Here is a 19203-nt window from a genome sequence, read left to right as displayed (position 1 = left end):
ACAAACGAAGAAGTGTCAGGCCTAAAAGCCTGTCTACAGAAGATGAACAGAATCTAAAAGTCATGTTCTTTAGAAAGAAGAAAAAAAATCCAGCAAAGACCTGACACAGGTCCTGAGAGATGCTCATCCATTTACTGTTCATCGAAGCCTCATCAGAAATTCTCTCGGTGGAAAAGTGGCTGTCAAGAAGCCGTTCTTCAGGATGGGAGGCAGGGGGAAAGGCTGATTTATGTCAAATGACACAAAAACTAGACTGAAAATCAGTGGCAACCTGTCTGATGGAGTGATAAATCCAAATTTGATATTTTTGGTTTAATATGTCGATTAGGAGGTGAGAGGAGAGTTACAACAATGAGTGTCTACAGCCAATTGTAAAAAACAGATGTTTTGGAGGCTGTGTCATGGTTTACTTAGTGATGTTGGGGATCTTGTCAAAACTAATGTAACTGAAAGTACAGTCAGATTTTGATCTACCATGCGATACCATCTGGAAAGCATCTGATTGACAGGGGCTTCATTTTTCAGTATGACGGTGATCACAAACAGTCATGCATTGGCCTCCCCAGAGCCCAGATCTCGACATTATTAAAGCACCGAGAGATCTTGACAGAGCAGAACAAGAGGCAGCCAGCATCCAAAGGAGAGCTTTAAATGTCCTTCAAGAAGCCTGAAGAACTAATACTGAAGACTACTTAAAGAAATGACAAAAAAGCTTGCCTAAGAGAGTTCAGGCTGTGCTGAAGAAAAAAAGTGGTCATATCAAATATTGACTTTGAAACTCATTAGATTTGTATAAACTCTTATATTGCATCTCCATTTATATCTGCAGAAGTTTCATAAAATCGCTAAATCGCTAAGTCCTAACAAGGAAGAACAAGAAAATAATACCCTTGATTCTTCTGTATTAGACTCTGCGCTGATTTTCAGGCAGTCTTGGATAAATCAGCAAAGTATTCTTTAGAAGAACACTGCCATATAAAAACAACCTAGCTATATACTGGTCACATAATACATACTCCATGTAGAGATGTGGTTAAAGCTGTGAAGAGTGGACTGAAGTGGAAAAGAGGCACTGAGTCATAGCTAACCATAGAATTTAACACCACTAGAACAGTGTCAGATGTTAGCAGGATGTATGATTGATTCTTTAAATGCATGGAGTAATCATGTTTCATCTCTTACATTCAGAGCGCCTAGATAGAGGTTTGCATCCAGAACATGAAATCCAGTTTTTGTAGCAGGCTTGAAGCAGAGGCAATCCCTGAAATATGTATTAGTATACATTTCTGGTAGTGTTTCCAATCTTCCATCTTGTAGAACGACACATCACAGATCAACCAGCATTATTGAAAAGTGGACGATTACAGACACGCCTCTTCAACTTGTTTCATGTCGTTTTCAATTTCATCAGCGTCTAAAATTGACAGACATAACTCGAAGAAAAAAGAACAACCCAAGCCAAATTCTTTCTTGAACCAGTAGTCCAGACTGTGACGAGGGTGAATCAGCTCAGTTAATCAGTACCCATGGCATATCTGACGGAAGCAGAAAAAGCATGACAGTAACTGTAAAAAGAAAACTTTTTTCTTTTAACTGCCAAATCACCAGGGAGGGATTTGTCACCCCAGAAAGCCTAACGCAAATAAAGCTCACGAAAAGGAGATGAAGATATGCCATGAAAGCCAGAATGTTGGCAGAAGTTTCAGGTCATGATTACTGCATTCAATGCCATCAGCCTGGGAATAGTCAGGATGTTTACAAGGCAAGACAAGCTGCTCACTGAAACTCAGAAAAATTACTGAGCTATGGTAACCTGCTTGCACCTCAAGCTCATGATGCTGCCAAATCTACACCAGTCACAGTTAATTAATTACCAGAAAGCCAGCAGGAATTCAAAACAAGCATGAACTATTTTGTGATTTATGTTCAGGAGCTGGAAAAATGAAAAAAAAAAAAATGTTCCTAAAATATTTCTAGACTGTTGTTAGACGTTTGCATGCACTCACCACGTCATGCTAATTTGGGCATTGTAATGATATCTTTGAGATGTTCTTTTTCCAGGGTGCAATGTGCAGCATATATCTTTAATGACTTTAAAAAACAACAACAAATTGGGTTCAAACATTTGAATTTATTTTGAATTTTCTCTAATACACAAGGGCTCTCAAGTATATGGACTGAGAGGTCAACACCCTCTCGGTCCATGGTAGAGTTCCTTTAAACTGGTCATCTTCCTGGCAGGAACCGGGCTTTTAAGCACAGTTCAAAAATTTTCAATACAGTTGAGATTAGGATTTTGGGAAGGCCATTCCAGAAGCTTAATGTTGGCCCACGTTATTCCTTCCAAAACCAGTTATGTGTTTTTGGGATCATTGTTCTGCTGGAACAACCCACTCTGTTCGATCTGACATGAGGCTGAAGAATTTCGAGGCAATCCTTTTTCTTCATTATTTCATCCTCTTTGTGCAATGTACCAGTACCACTGGCAGCAAAGCAACCTCAGAGCATGATGATATCGCCACCATGCTTACAGCTGGTACAGTGCCCTTAGGTTTAAAACAGGGGTGGGGAACTCCAGGCCTCAAAGGCCAGTGTCCTGCAGGCTTTAGATCTCACCCTGGGTCAACACACCTGAATCAAATGATTAGTTCATTACCAGGCCTCTGGAGAACTTCAAGACATGTTGAGGAGGTAATTTAGCCATTTAAATCAGCTGTGATGGATCAAGGACACATCTAAAACCTGCAGGACACCGGCCCTTGAGGCCTGGAGTTCCCAACCCTTGTTTTAAAAGGTTGCCCTTTAATCCTCCAAACATACCTTTGGTCCTTGTGGCCAAACAGCTTAATCTTTTTGTCATCTGACCATAAAAACTTTCTCCATGGGTCATTTGGCTTGTCCAAGTGGGCAGCTTCAAATTTCACTTGAGCTTGAAAGTGTTGATTTTGGAGCAGAGGGTTCTTCCTTGGTTGCCACTCTCTCAAGCCACAGCAATGTAAAAATCATTTCACTGTGGTGTTCCTGCAGTTTCCATTTCATGGCAAGCTTGAGTGTTTGTGGTTTCTGGGTCGTTCTTAAACCAATTTCCTCTCCTTTGAGGGTGACTGTCTGAGACTTCTTCTAGACCAGGGGTCTCAAACTCGCGCCCCGGGGGCCACTTGCGGCCTACGTCACCCCAAAAAATGATTTAATATGAAGGCAACATGAGCAGAGACTGCAAACATGTTCAGGGATTGCATGTTAGTTCAGTGAGAGAGTAATTTGTAAAGAAAACTATTTTCAATAGCAGCCAAAAACTCATGTGTACACTTATGTGTGCATTTTTATTTTGTTAAATACAAACAAAATTATAGCAGAAGTGCTGCCACGTGTACACGTGTGCCACGTACATACAACTGGTTAACCGATGATCTTATAAAATGGCTCGAAGAGATCTTCCCAAAATGTGTAAATCTATGGTTCTCTTTCTTAGATCTTCAATGAGTTCTTTGGACTTCCTTATTGCTCTTATTGGTCAGTCCAACGAGTGTTGTCAAACAAATCCTGTCAGTTATACTCAGTCCTGATAACTAAAGTTAACAGGCCTTGGCCTTGTCAAGTTAGAAGACATTGTACTACCTTCATGCAACACCTACTGAAAGATGTGAGTGAATGCATATATTTGAGCCTGTATGTGTCCTTTTGACTGTGTTGATTAGATAAAATCCACAATAAATTAAAATAGTGCACACAATTATTGCTTTCTAAAGTCACTAAAAATATATGCTGCACAATAATTCCAAGAACAGTTTAAAGAAATCATTAAAATCCCAAAATTGCCATGACAACCATGCCCATGATGAGTCTTAAACTTCTGACCACAACTATAAAGAATCTTGAATATTAAGCTAAACGTGACAGCTCGACACTGGGGCTGAGAATCAGGGAAATATCTGAAAAAAACTTGAGCTCTGCTCTTATTAAACTGAACTTCCTTAACTATGATCCTTGGGGGAAAGAAACAGCAACAGAATCAGAGACTGTAGAGAGCCCAGGGGCCCCGACACTGACCACTGAGGCTGAAATTAGCAAACAAGACAAACAAGGATCCTCCATGCAGCTATCTGACAGCAATGTCCATACAGAGCAATTAAAGTCCCTAAAGACAGCAGCAAACATTTCTAGCTAATTAGGAAACGGAGGCAACTTTGGAAAACTACAACTTGACTCAGTGGAGTATTTGCACTAAGGCTACAACACACACGAAAGGTCAACACTCTTTAGAAAAACTGAGTCAACATTTATTTGTGCCAAGTGAAGCGTGATGGTGAAACATCAAATAAAAACGTAAAAAACTGACTGATTGTTAATCACTTAAGCTTCTAGAACAAAGTCAAAGGTAAAACCCATCCCTCCTGTTGTGGGCTGTATGAGCTTTGCAGGTGTGGCTGGTAAAACAAACATCCTCCTCCAACATCTTGTGGTCACATCTTACCTGCTGAGGCCAGCAAAACATGATAGTCTGTTCCTCTCTGAGTAGGCGTGTCGTCATCCGGCTCTGGCCTCTCCGACTCCTCGTACCGGTCCCAGTTTGACTCCAGCTTCCTCCTGGAGAACACCTCTGTGCTATCATCATCCTCCTGATAACTGTCCCCTTCATCTTGGTCCTGAAGGAGAACATAGCAGGGTATACAATGAGCAATATGACACTCAAGAAAATCAGAAAGCAGAATCGGACAAGAAAACTTACGAATAGCTAGATAAAATAAATCTGTCAGCTAAGAGACTAAAGTTGAGGGTCCTCTGATCCAAATTCTTATAAACAACGGAAGAACATCTTAACCTGAAACATACTTTTATCCACCTGTTCATTTTAGCCAATTTAAATGGAGTATCGGTGAGCTGAGTAAAAAAAAACTGATTAACTTAGGACAGAAATTAACAATACTCTGAAAATTTCTTGCATCCATCTTGCTACAACATTTTTATATGTAGTACATCCATCAGCCACTTTATTAGGTACACCTGTTCAAGGCAAATATAAAAATAATTGAGCAAAGAACGTCAAACTGTATAGCAGCCTCCGGCCACCAAACTGATGGCTGCATCCAGTAGAATAACAAACCGTCTCACAAACCCAAAATCATCTCAGACTGGTTTCTTGATCTGCAGCAGCTGTGTAATGCTATCATGCCAATGTGGACCAAAATCTCTGAGGAATATTTCCAGCACCTTGTTAAATCTAAGCCAGGAAGAATTAAAGCAGTTCTGAATTAAATCTAACCCAGTTCCAGAATACCTAACCAAAAAAAAAAAAAAACACCTAAAAAAGTGATTTTATATTGCAGTGGGATTTGTCGACCGTTCTTTTGTAAACTGAAAAAAATAATAATAATAAGGAGAAAAAAGATTTTGAGCTGGAAAAAAGTTTTGGCAACTACTTCTATATTTACCATTTCAAAGAAAAATGCCAGCTTTATTCAAACTCTGGCACTTTGAGGATTTTCTGAGTTTCTATTTCAAGTCAAAGTAATTTAAATATCTTTTTATTTTTAAGATGTCACCTGTGCTTTGGGAAACTAACACAACTAAACTATTAATTTAGGAAGGCAACAATAAATTAATACTGAAAGTACTCTTTTAGCAGCAAACTGCAGGAGGACTGCCTAAACACATGGATCCCAAACATGTTTGCAAATTCCTGACAAATGTGCATAGAAACATCCATTTCAATTTAATTTTTCCACAAGTATTGTTTTTTCCTCCGGTACCAGAAGAGACTTTTCAGAGTCTGTTATGGGCTTATTGGCTAGGGAATGTATGTAAACCACAATATTTAGATTTTAAATCCTGGTTTCTGTGAATAATTTTACTGTTGTAGATCACAATGCAAAAAAAAAAAAAAAAAACTCTCTGGAAAAAAGTCTAATTGTTCTAACTTTTAAGAAGTCTAAACTGCATACCTTTAGTACTGTCACTATGATTTTCCTGCAACAAAAATAATTCATTTTGTGCTTCACAAATTGAAAGAGAATTTTGTAAAGTGTTCATTAGCACATAGCTCTTATTTATAATTGGTAGCCAAGCATCGCAAATGGGTGAAGGTATAAACAAAGAATAAACATCACTGCCAAAACTGAGCTCATTAAGTTTGCCTGAGTAACGCATTTATCCCTGCTTTCTCACACATCTGCAAAAATCTTTTCATAATACTGCCATGGAAAAACCATGCTCATTTCTTCTGAACAAAATAATCAAAGACCACATGGTAGCTATGGATGCACCAAAAAAAAAAAAAAAAATGATTGCAATCAAGAGCTCCAACTAACCAAGGGAGATTTTGATGACTGTAATCACAGAGCCCCTATTGTTTCTCTTCTACTGCTGTAGTTACCATGGCAGGGGCATTAACTGTCTGAACATCCCAGTGGAAAAACAACTGCAGCCTCTAGGGTCATATCCACAGGCAGATTGTAAAGTGACAAAGTTAAATTACTGTGGGAAAAATTTCAAGAGCTTGATCAAAATGTTGACACATGTAAAAGGGCTCAGTGTAGCTCTATACAGTGCATGGTGGTAGGATTTATTAGATGACGATAGCACGAACAACAAATAATAAGCATGGATGGATTTAGCTGATATTTGCACACTTCTCAGGTCAGCTAATGCATATTGACTCGAAACTTACTGTGAGTTTGCACATTATTTCAATACATAGCTATATTTCAAAGTTTGCACCAGCTGCGGGGATTGTTTTGCTCAGACTAACTATAACACTGCCTAACTGTCACCCTGAAATGAGTTTTAGTTAGGCGGAATTGAAGAAGTAATCCCATGTAGCTTTGCAATAGCATCTGTGAATGTGTGCGTCTGCGCAGTGACGTAAACTACAGGATTCAAAATATTTTTCAACAAAATGTCTGTGAAGGTTCTCAGTCATCCAGGTCATCGTAGTCAAAGGAGTTTGCAAAGAAAAGCGTCTGGACTTCTTTGAGTTGCTTGAAGACGTTTCACCTCTCATCCGAGAAGCTTCTTCAGTTCTAAGGTCAAATGGCCGAGAGTCCCAGATTTAAACCCAGTGGGAGTATCCCCCCAAAGAGGGACAAAGGACCCCCTGGTGAGAGGTGAAACGTCTTCAAGCAACTCAAAGAAGTCCAGACGCTTTTCTTTGCAAACTCCTTTGATTTTTCAACAAAGTTTGGCGGACTGACGTAAGGGGACTCAGATCCCCTGCTCTCTCACCCGCTGATGGAATTCAGCAGCATGGGCGCCTCCTCCGCGTCCACGGCCGCGATGATGATCTCGTTTACCCCGCCCGCGGTGGTGGCCTCCTCTCCCTCGGCCTCGGTGTTCACCGACAAAACTGTTGCCGTCGTTTCCACCGCGGCCACCTCTTTTCCCACTGCCTCCTCTGCCTCTGGTTACTCTACCTTCCATTACTGTCAACAGTGGCCGGACAGCTGAGCGTGTGACGCCTCACAGTTGAAATGGGTGTTACACCCAATGATATCCCACGGCAAAATTGTTTTGATTTGATAGTTCCGGGCCTCAATTTGGCTACATGAATATCTATCAGTAACATAAAAAATAATTAACTTTTCAGGTTTGAATGTTGTATATATTCTTAATGAAGAAACTCTATGTCAATTAGAACTTATAAGTAATTAAATACTACTGCATATATTATTATATTATATGTGTTATATTATATAGTATTTCCATTAATGACATATAGAATTTTATAATACATTACATGCACACACACACACACACACACACACACACACACACACACACACACACACACACACATATATAATGATGAACCTAATGTTGTATTTTAACATTTATATTAATATTATATTTTATTAAATCTATTAAGCTTTTTACAAACTACGTATACAAGTTAAAAATCTAAGTAAGCTACTGTCACTCTGATCAAAAATGAATTGTGCTCATTAACTCATTAAAAACAACTCTGTGTGTAATTATATCTCATTGCTGTTCTCTTTTCATTGTAGGTAACTGCTGAATCCACATGAGGCTACAAAGAGATATTTTCCAACAGTAACACAGCTCTGCAACAAAGCATAATGGATGCTTCAAACAGTACTTTTGGCAACACTTCACATGTCTCCCCTGCTCCTCACAGCCTTTGGGAGGCTATAGCCATCGCCACGGTGTCGGCCATTGTCAGCCTGATAACAATAGTTGGTAATGTGCTAGTTATGCTGTCCTTCAAAGTAAACAGTCAACTTAAAACTGTAAACAACTACTACCTACTGAGTCTGGCCTTTGCGGACCTCATCATAGGAGTTTTATCCATGAACCTGTATACCACATATATACTAATGGGTTACTGGTCCCTGGGGAACCTTGCATGTGACCTCTGGCTAGCAGTAGATTATGTAGCCAGCAATGCTTCAGTTATGAACTTACTTGTTATCAGTTTTGACAGATACTTCTCCATTACAAGGCCACTGACGTATAGGGCAAAGAGGACTCCAAAGAGGGCTGCCATTATGATAGGTCTGGCATGGTTGGTGTCATTTGTCCTTTGGGCTCCACCCATTCTGTGCTGGCAGTACTTTGTAGGAGAGAGAACAGTGCAAATGAACCAGTGCCAAATCCAGTTTTTAACACAGCCCGTCATCACATTTGGGACAGCCATTGCTGCGTTCTACATCCCAGTCTCTATTATGACCATTCTTTACTGCAGGATTTACAAAGAGACGCAAAAACGGACAAAAGATCTAGCAGAGCTGCAAGGGCTCACAAAGGAACATGTTCCAGAGGGGGCTAAACCACAGAAAACTATTATTCGTTCTTGTTTTCATTTCACCCGAGAGCCAAGAGACCAGAGTCAGGCCTCCTGGTCCTCATCTAATCAAAGTAATGCCACAAAAACTACCACAAGGTCAGACGAGGCATGGGCGAAAGCAGACCAGATCACGTCTTTTAATAGCTACACGTCCTCAGAAGAAGAGGAACAACACGTTTCAATAGAAACCCCGCAAGGATCTTTCAAAGAGCCAGGAAGTGGAGAAACTAATAAAAATGGACAGGTGACTGATTATGCAGAAGATGAGTATTTTTCCACACCTCAAAAAAAGAACAGCAAAAAGTGCATCTCATATAGGTTTAAACTTGGCTCAAAGGGTAAAAACGGCAATCCTATGAGCGCAACATCATGCCCCCCCGAAGCAGAGCTGCCCACCAAAAATGCCTCCCCCTCCTCATCCTCCACCACCTCCAAACCCATGGACACTGCCCTGAAGAACCAGATTACTAAGAGAAAGAGGATGGTGCTGGTGAAGGAGAAAAAAGCAGCCCAGACTCTTAGCGCCATCCTCCTGGCTTTCATCCTGACATGGACGCCATACAACATCATGGTGCTTATCTCTACTTTCTGTTCCGAATGCATCCCAACATCCCTGTGGCACCTGGGCTACTGGCTGTGCTACGTCAACAGCACCATCAACCCGATGTGCTACGCTCTCTGCAACAAGACCTTCCAGAAGACGTTCCGCATGCTTCTGCTGTGTCAGTGGAGGAAGAGGAGGAGAGGTGAGGATAAGCTATACTGGGGTGGACAAAACCCAAATGTCAACAATAAAATGACTTAATGTGTCCCTGCAATATTACACCAAACTTACTTTTGTCCACGTTGTTGGATTTTCTTGACATATACAGTAGTCAGTGGTCTTCTTCAGCATGAAGTGCCAGATGTGATTTTCGTGTTAAAATACATGCTGGTTTAAAATGAGCTGAGCCTGATGAAGCGCCTAAACGTCTGCTGTTATAGGAAAGAAAGGTGTCACAGAAAGGTGTCTGCACATTCTCACATAATTAAAGGTTAACGAACAGGTTCAGATGTTTTCTAGTCTGTCTTGAAGTGATATACCACTGGTTCTACACATTGAAGTCTGATTACAGACCTACAGATTGCATGGCTGCTGAGGGAGCAGCGTGAAGTAGGGGTGTCCGTGATGTTTAAAAAATGAAATATCAACATTGTGTTAATAATGCATGTATGATAATCATAAATAATTGTGTATTTGTTCTTTTTGTATGCTTTTGTATAGTTATATGGCTTTAGACTCTATTGCCACCTGAATGCATTTGTGAGGTTAATTAATGTAAAAAAGACACAATAAAAAAAGTTATAGATTAATTTGACTGATAGAATTATTGCTATTTTTTTTAATAGATATTGTGATAATAGCAATATTGTGAATCTTTGTTTTGGTTTTATTTGGTCACAATAATCATGCAAAAACGTGATATCATGACAGCCCTAGTATGAAGTCTGATAAACCACCTCGTGCTACATCATATCACTTGAGTCAGTGTCCGTTTTAGATGTCTAAGGGGTGTTGAGTTTAGAAACAAGTTATCTTATCAAACTTCTGTAGGCTAATGGCTGTGTGACATGGACACAAATCTGTGACAAAACTGTTTTTGGTTAAGTTGTATGGTGGCTTAATACAGGCACTAGATTGTTTTGTTTTTGTTACAAGAATAGGAAAGTCAGCAATGACATATATCTCTCTTTCAACTCCTGTTTTTAATAGTTAATAACGAGTTACTGGAGCACACATTTAAATATTTGTAATATACTTACACGCCCATATCCTTCCTCTCCATATGGGCAATACTGCTATCCCTTTGCAACTGAGATGTAAATGCACTCAGACACTAAAATATATGGTACATAACATATATTATGACTAAACAGTCAACACTTTTATTGCAAGAAAAAAGTGACATTTACATAAGGCAAAAACCCCCAAAAAGTACAGAAAGAAATAAATCTGGTGTAAAGGTTGTTATGGCTTTATGTAACGGGTCTCAGACACTTTGTCTTTTATCAAGTCACTTCTTTCTGACCTACATCAGAAAGGTGAGGTGCTTTTATGCGTGTTTATTAATGCCTTTGTCCAGTCTGATTTTGTTGAAGTGTAGAAACTGCTTGCTCAGCTCATACTAACTTTACTTTCCATGGTTATTAAAAAGAATTAAGAAACATTGTTAACTAGAAAGATGTTCGTAACACAGACATTCTCAAAACCTGCTCTCGGTACGCTGCACTGATATCTCTTGTACACAATTTTTTTGATTTGTCTTGTTCTCTGTTTTCAGTACCTGTGGACAGGCAGGAAATCATTAATGAATTGCAAAAAATAGCAAAATGTGTCTTTTTTTTCTGACAATGTAAGAATGAAAAACAAAATTTGGTCAATATTTATTTTTTATATCAATTTTCATCCTTTGAGACAATTAACACTATAAAAGTCTGATGTCTGTAGTTCCCCCAATATCGGTTTGTTTATTTAACGGCGAAACATGCGTTTACTTTACATTTTTAAGGAATTTGTAAAAAGTGATGCCAGGTATTCTATTACACTGTTAAACACCATACTGAAAACAATTTTAGGCTAAGGACTCAATTGTTCACAGCCTCATTTGAAGACATTATAATTCCAAACCCAGCTATATTGCCCTTTATCATCCGTTTACATAGCAGCTTCAAGTACTGGACTTCTAACCTGTTTTCCATTTGCATCTATATTGTGATCCTCTGTGACCTGCTTATTACATGTTTATATAGTAAACAGAGAGTAAAGCGCTTAGTTCTGCTAACCTCACCAGGATTACAATCATTTTCAATATAGCTAATTTACAAGATAATAAATAAGCTGTGTTTATAATTTACACATGAACTGTAACTTTTGCAAGGGGACACCTGCAAAATAAATAAAATAAAATTCCTCCTTCTCTTGAGATTGTGGAGCAATGGTAACCATCTCCAAAATGGGTTATTTTGTGTTGAAAAAAGTTGAACTTCCAACTCCAGGAATGTGGACTGTCATTATGTTTTAAAGTCTTGTACTGCACTGCCATTTAAATATTATAACTATTTAAATGGCACTGCCATTTAAATAGTTATTTTTTTGTCCCCTTTTTAACACCATGTATTTGTTTGCATTTGGGGACATTTGCAGAAGTACCTTGAAATAGCTGTCAGTGGCTGCAAAGCAGCAACTACAACTGGTTCGCTGGTTAAGAAACCAAATAAAAATTAAAAATCAAACATGATAATAAAATAGTATTCTTTCCAAACCAGTGGCCCAAGTAACAACCACCACCCCACCTTCAATGGCAAGCCTGATTACAGGGGTTGTAACAATCTTTTTTAGTAAAATATCCTGGAGTCAAAATCTCTGATCCTATCCTTTTAACCTCATATAATTCATAATTCTCCTTTATTCTCTTACACTGTATATAAATGACATAGCATAAGCTCACATATTTCAAAACAAAGCTGTAACAGGAATAACATATTTCACAGACCGTGTCGGATTTTACACTTCACAAATGGTGAATGTAAATCGTTTACAGTATATTATTGTTCAGTGAATGTCTTTTCCTCTGTTTTCTATCTTCTTGATATTTGATCATGTGTATAAGGGCTAATCGGTACATTTATGTGCATTTACAGTTGCATTAGTTTAACACTAGTAATATGAGATTAAGATTGTTATGGACACCTCTTGTCTTCTTTTTGCTGTAAAAAGATGAGTGATGTTGTAAATTATTTCACTTTTTTGTCTATTATGATGTAATGTTAAATGTATCTTTCTGATCTGAACTCTGTGCCTTTTGTTCTGCTCATAGTGGCAAAAATTCCTTTGTGAAGGAGCTTGTGCTTACTGTCTGTCTGCACTTCTGTAAGTGTCTTTGTGTAATAATATACACAGTAAAATACAAACTTCAAGGCAAACATTTAATGACCAACAGACAAGTTGAAGACTATTTCATTTGTCAATAATTCTTCTTTGAGAGGTGAGGCAAATCGTTACCGTCCTCCAATGGTTGACTGACTAGCCGAATGTGCCATGTACCAACGACATGACTCTAAACAAATCCCAGACGTCACCGGAGATTTTACTGGTCCCAAGAGTCCAGGTCAGCACAGTTGTTCTGCACTGAAAGTTTCTTTGCTCTAATGCAACACCACATGAGAAGAACAAAGCCATTAATTAACTGATCTCATTAACAGGAATCGGCATTTTCACAGTCTGATAAAGCTCAGTTGACCTGTGATGTCACTGAAACACTAAAAAACTATTTCACTGGAGAACTCACCTTTGTGTTTATGGAAGCTTGTTTCCACCACTGGAAAAAAACAACAACATTTTTTGCCCCCCCCAAGTCAAAATATTAGATCATTGTTTGAAAATTTTGAGTTCAGTAACTTACTAACTCAAACTTCCAAAATAAATATGTCAGAATTCAGAAAAAAATATGAAACTTTAGTTAAAATTTTGAGATAACCCCAAATTTTAAATTATGGGTGGCATTTTTTTCCTTCCCCATCCAGTGGCAGAAATATGCTTGTAGATGTGCTGAATGAACTCTGGTAATGTAGTTTCTCTTTAATCTCAAATACACAATGCAACCGTGAAACACCAAAATGCAGCTGAAAATAGTCTTCAGTTAATATTTGTACCCATTTGGTAAAAATGAGTTTTTAGCAGTTTAGCTCTAGCTTTTAAATAAAACATTTAGAGTCAAAATAAGCACTAAATTGCTTTGGACTAAGAGCCACAGTCATGATCGAAACTTTGAAAAGTATTAGGGAAAACAACAAGCGTTCTTTTATTTTGATGCTTTCACTTAACTCATTTAGCATGAGTAATCTACAGGACACTGCCATGCGCATTCTTCACACAGCAACTCATTCTTAACCTTGGAAAAAGGCGATTTGATGAAAACTACTCATTTTAAATTGTGTCACACCATCACCATTTACCTGTGGACGGGGCATCACTGGAAAAAGATGCAACTGCATGCAAGTTGACCTAATTCACGACATGTTTTGTCTACTCTGTGCTTGAGAGATAACTTTTAGATTATATGTATATTCACTACTTCTCACCAAAACACATTCTGTGCATCATAAACATCTGATCTGACTTTAAAGCATTTTTCGAGCCCTGTGGTTATTATTGACAGTGATTGTGCCCAGCGGGCCCTCGTGCATAACACTAAGACTCAAAAGCTTAAGCAGTTAATTGGAACTCAGCCAGCAAACTTGTTTTTATTTTGCTTGTATTGACCCACATGCTTCTCCTACCTTGATGGGCCAGAATGTTTTCCCCTGAAAAAGGGAAGACAAGGTGATTCATCTTTTTTGCGTTACCACTGCCAAGCACTGATCGGTGAAACAGCGGGAATATACAGTAAATATAATCTTGCATAGATGCATATGATGCAAACAAAACAAAAACCCACTCTTTCTTACTTCTGGGTAACTTTGAAGCCAAAATCAAAACCATAGCAACAACGGAGCTTTTGTGCCAAAAGGACTATCTCCTCAACAAACAGATAAATGCTGATGATGAACATATATGGCTCAAAGTTCAGGAGAAAGCCAGTGACTCAACCTTGAGCTGAGCTTATTTTGTCAGTCTCTATATTTAATAACATTACTCATTATTGTTTCACTTTAAAACACGTCCTGTCAGCCTGTGCTAACACATTCTACAATAATGATTTTAACTATGGACTTTAATGTCTATTTTATTACAAAGTAAAACCAGTTACACTTTGTAGAGCTTTTAAAAAGCAACCATACAATTCTCTCTTTGTACTTCCAGTGATTATCGTTTTAATTTTTACACCTCAGGCACATAATGTACAGCGTGTGAATTCTAACCATACAGTTCACCACAATAATTCATAAAATGAGAAAGTCACGTGTTCACTCAAAGAAATGAATGGTGTGAAATAAAAACACAGCTGTCATATACCATAGCAATTTATTTATCTAGGTTTTTAAATAAGAATTTATCTGTCTTAAAATTCAATTTCTCTTCATTCACAGTCGTATTACTGAAGTTATTTAAACAAGAAAATCTCTGAATTGTGTATATATGCTCTCTCTTTCAGGTAGTGGAAGTAGCAGCAGTGGAAAATATACAATGGAGGTTTTAGCACAGAAAAGACTGATGAGTAGTAGGGTCACCTGTAGAAAGTATCGCGCAAATTAAGAATAACAGCTTTCGCAACAAATGTTATCAGTGCAGTATGGGGGGGGGAAAAAAAAAAAAATGAAGAAAAAAACCTTTTTGCGCAGTTTGTATAGCATATTAGAAATCCAGATGTGCTCAAAACATCTAATATTAACGAAATCTGTACAATAAACCCAGAGAGAGGGAGAGAGAAAAAAAATGACACTTTAAAACCTGGCTTCCATGATATAAATCAAGCTCTTTTCGTTTTAGGCAGATTTTTAGGAGGCATGTAGAGTACTACCTCCTCTTGGCAGCTGGCCTGGTGCCTTTGCTGCTGCTGCCTGCCTTGCTGGAGCCTTTGGAGCCAGAGAAGAGCTTGGTCATGAGCTCAGAGACATCAGGAAGCTCAGGGTTGGGGTTCAGCATGTTCATGGACTGCTCCATTTCCTGTAAAGAAAGGGAGGCAGAGAATGAACAGCTGTTTATGGAGAGAGAAAGGCTGCGTACAGACTCAATGTTCTCTCTGATGTTAAAAATGTATCACAAGCAGTCACATCTGTCACAGTTAACACTTTAGCACAATAAGCACTTCAAAAGGAGACAAGGATAGGGTTAGGATTTTAAACATCACAAAGTCTGTTCTTTCAGAGAAAGTGCTATCCTTAATAAAGCGACCAGAACAGCTTCCATTTAGCTCAGAGACACAGCACAATGAACATACCTTTCTCATCTCTGGGTCATTGGTGTTGACCACTTTGGGTAGCAAAACAATGATAAGCAGGGGCAGAACCATCATCATAACCTGCAGGAGCAACAAAGACATGAAATGACATATAACAAATTCATTCAAGAATTCCTCTTTGACAACTTGTTTTTACAGTTCCTTTTTTCAGCACAGACGCCCAACATTCTCTTTTTGAGTTTGTGGGCCATCCAATCAGGAAAAAAAAAGGCTAGCATAAGGAAAATGCAACCTTTAAAAGGAAAGGAGCTAAAAAAAAAAGAAAAAAAAAAAGCTTGTGTCAGACAGTGGATGGCCTTCACTACCCAAGATAAATCAGGTTTATTTTCAACTCTGATTGATGGAAAGCTGCTCAAGAGTTCATGAGTATAAAAATATGCAGTGGAAATGAGCAAAAAGCACACTTTAAGGAATGGAAATATGACTTTATGCTCATGAAACTTCTGTTCATTATCGTCAGTATTGTGTACCAGCTTATCAAAATTCATTAACATCAGTAGTTCTCTAAATGGGGCTACAGCCAATGGACTCTACAAATGGTAGAAAGCATATATTTAATCAGAGTATTAGGATAATGGTGGGATCCTAGGAAATGTTTCTTTTGTGACATACACATGCAATTCCCATTTATTCAATGCATTTTCTTACCATTGGGTTCATAAGGAAGTCTGTCCAGCCCCAGGTTTCTCTCTTCATAAAGTAGCTGTGAGGTCCACTACTCCTGATCTGAAGAGGGTATGGCTGGCGAATTACCTCTGAAGTTTTGATGTAATTCACAAGTCGCGCTCTGTGAAATCACACATTGTTTCAGTGGGTCAGAGTTGCCATAGGCCAACCGCTAATTTTCAAAGTGTGCTCACACAACATGAACAATGCATGTTTTGGGTTTTTCACTCTAGTGGCCATACCTCATTTTACCCTTGGATGTGATATCAACACGGACAGGGTCAAATCTATAGGTGGGAGTAACAACTTCAACAACATAAGACCCAGAGGGGACATCGTTCACAGCAAAACTCCCATCGGTTCTGTAACAAAAACATAAAGCAAATTTTTCAAGAAAGCAGCTGCTTATAATTTACATTGGTACACCTATATTAGTTAAACCTAAAGTTCATCTAAAATATTAATCCTGAAATAAATGGAGAATGAACTAAATAGCAAAGTATCGTCAAACTATCTTACTAAAACAAACATACAAATGGTTAAGTCAAATAAATAAACAAATGTGGTAAAAATGTTAAAGGTCTTGCCAGTCAATAAGTCCATAAAAATAATTTTCCATTAAATATCTGAAAGTGGGACATCCATAAGGTCACCTAATTAGGTTTATAAGTATCTAAGAATTCAAGTATTATTCTTATTAACTTGAAATATGAAACACACTGCATTATGGTAGAGATATAAAAAGAAAGAAAGAAACACTAAAACATGTTAACATTTCTGGACCTTGTAAACTATTAAACTGCACAAGGACTACATGAAGAATTGAATACAGGTTAGGGTCCCTGTTAATGGGAAATATAGAGAAAATGTTTTCTGGTAGGGAACCAGGGCTATAATGTGAAGATAAAGTTTTATTTTTAAATAGTATGGACAACAGTGAAAGCCTTTTGTGTTTTTATCTGTGCCGTACAACAATGTTTAGTGGCTCATATGGTATATAAATGTCAATGCAAAATTTCATTTATGTGTATGAAGATATTTACATGTTTGTATATATGTAAATATACATGCATGTGTGAGAGTATATACATAAATAGTTTACAAAACCTGGCATAAAGATTATTGGGGTATGCAAAGTAGGTTAGTAATTGTGTGTGTGTGTGTGTGTGTGTGTGTGTGTGAGAGAGAATCTAAAGCTACATATAGTTGAATGTACGCATATTATGTTATGACAAATGTATAGTTTTATGTGTCTGTTAGTATACATATAAATGCATAGTTATATATAACTACATTATGTGTGCCATCAGCAAGTTAATTAATGCATCTTTTCAAGCGTAAATTATGAGTTTCTTATATACAATCTATTAATTATACATTTTGTTTTATTTTTTGTCTGTGTTTACCTACCTACTACATAATGTAAATGTTTTATTTTTTGTTTAATTTTTCAAATAAACTAAGCTATGAAAAAGTGCATTGTTACATTCTGTGGTGCAAATAACCTATTAAAAATGAAAATATAGTGATAACTCTATGAATAATCAGAGACTTATTTTTTTTAAATACGTTTTTGTTATAGTTTTATAGTTATAAGTGACTACTTCTCTACCTTTAATGTGTGTGAAAAAAGCAAAACAAAACAGTGAACAAAATTTGTCTTCATCAAAATCATTCCTTTGGCCACAATCTATGTACATAATTTGATATACTAATAGAGCCAGTAGGGGTGGAACTAACAGTGAGACACATAAAACAACAACAGTACTAATGCTACTACTACTTCTTCTAATAATAATGCATTTGTAGAAACAAGAACCTGAGAATGTCTTTTTAAGTTTGCTCCATCCAGTATCCTTGAATTTATACTTTTATCACAGATAAATTTATGTAGTAGCCATCATTTATATTCGTATCTTAGGTTAAATAAACTACTACTGCACTAGTAATACAATAATTAAAACTATTGCCAGGACAATAGAGTAAACCCTTGTGAGCTAAGAAGAACATGAATGATTATTTTATTACGGATGATATGGTAACATGGTTAAAGATAGCAGGGTTAAATAACACGATATATTACTTTTATTTGTACATTACGACACACATGACAAACAAATACTATGGAACATGCTTAATAATATGTTATGCCTTCAACACATGTTTGTGCAGCAAACCAGTACTAGTACTGGTGTTTTCTCATAAACATATGCTAGCTGGGGAAATATAATAGATAATATATACACAAGTCTCTTGTGGACGTTTTGTGTTGTGGTTACCGCTGTAGCAGGACCAAAAAGGCCTCATGTTGAAATGAAACGCTAATTGACTGGGACTCGGACAAGAGTTACAAAAGGAAATGTTAAGCTGTACATGATCTACAACATTTGGTACCTGCCATCTGCCTGTGGCAGATGCAGTCGTTATCGGGTTTGACTTCGAGTTTGACCCTAACCACCAGCTACCAATGGCTAGGTGCTAATGCTACGTACGTAGCATTAGCACGTATTGTAGCACGTACCATGTTAGCTAGTTATCCGGTATAACTATGGATATTTCTTACCTCAAAAAGCCCACATGTTCTTCACCATCTACCAGCACTCTAGCCGTGGAGACCCAGTCTTGTGTTTTCACTCCGGGAACTATTGCTCTTCCCTCGATTTTGAACCGATCTCCGTTAGTCTGCGTCGACATAGCTGCGCCAGGCCCCGCTTCCATTTCAGTAAAACACCACCCTACTACGAACACAGACTGGACGAAAGCCAGTAGCAGCGGTATTCTTTCCCTGTGCCACAT

At 37.9% G+C, this 19203-nt stretch overlaps 3 protein-coding genes across 4 annotated transcripts in view; 1 reads left to right on the top strand and 2 right to left on the bottom strand.

Annotated features, from left to right (window-relative positions):
- aven (apoptosis, caspase activation inhibitor) overlaps window positions 1-7469 on the bottom strand; it is a 44004-nt gene extending 36535 nt beyond the window's left edge. For both annotated transcript variants that reach the window (XM_039598693.1, XM_031746118.2), the window contains exons 1-2: window positions 7222-7469; window positions 4475-4646 (exon numbers count right to left, since the gene is read on the bottom strand). In XM_039598693.1, coding sequence (XP_039454627.1) covers window positions 4475-4646; window positions 7222-7416 — 367 coding nt within the window. In that variant the 5' untranslated portion in view covers window positions 7417-7469. The remainder of the gene's footprint in view (window positions 1-4474; window positions 4647-7221) is intronic.
- The window catches only part of LOC116325275 (muscarinic acetylcholine receptor M5-like), a 23954-nt gene extending 8859 nt beyond the window's left edge, over window positions 1-15095 (top strand). The window contains exon 2 of the mRNA XM_031746117.2: window positions 8001-15095. Within this exon, the coding sequence (XP_031601977.1) occupies window positions 8073-9605 (1533 nt within the window). The 5' untranslated portion in view covers window positions 8001-8072 and the 3' untranslated portion in view covers window positions 9606-15095. The remainder of the gene's footprint in view (window positions 1-8000) is intronic.
- Window positions 14628-19203, bottom strand: emc7b (ER membrane protein complex subunit 7b). The gene is made up of 5 exons (XM_031746116.2): window positions 18971-19203; window positions 16650-16769; window positions 16390-16528; window positions 15721-15801; window positions 14628-15446 (listed from the first exon to the last, which is right to left on the bottom strand). The coding sequence occupies exons 1-5, from the start codon at window positions 19201-19203 to the stop codon at window positions 15297-15299; spliced, it is 723 nt and encodes a 240-aa protein (XP_031601976.1). The 3' UTR covers window positions 14628-15296.

The sequence above is a fragment of the Oreochromis aureus genome, linkage group 15 (assembly GCF_013358895.1).
Source record: "Oreochromis aureus strain Israel breed Guangdong linkage group 15, ZZ_aureus, whole genome shotgun sequence".
Classification (NCBI taxonomy): Eukaryota; Metazoa; Chordata; class Actinopteri; order Cichliformes; family Cichlidae; genus Oreochromis; species Oreochromis aureus.
This window is presented reverse-complemented; position numbering and strand designations above follow the sequence as displayed.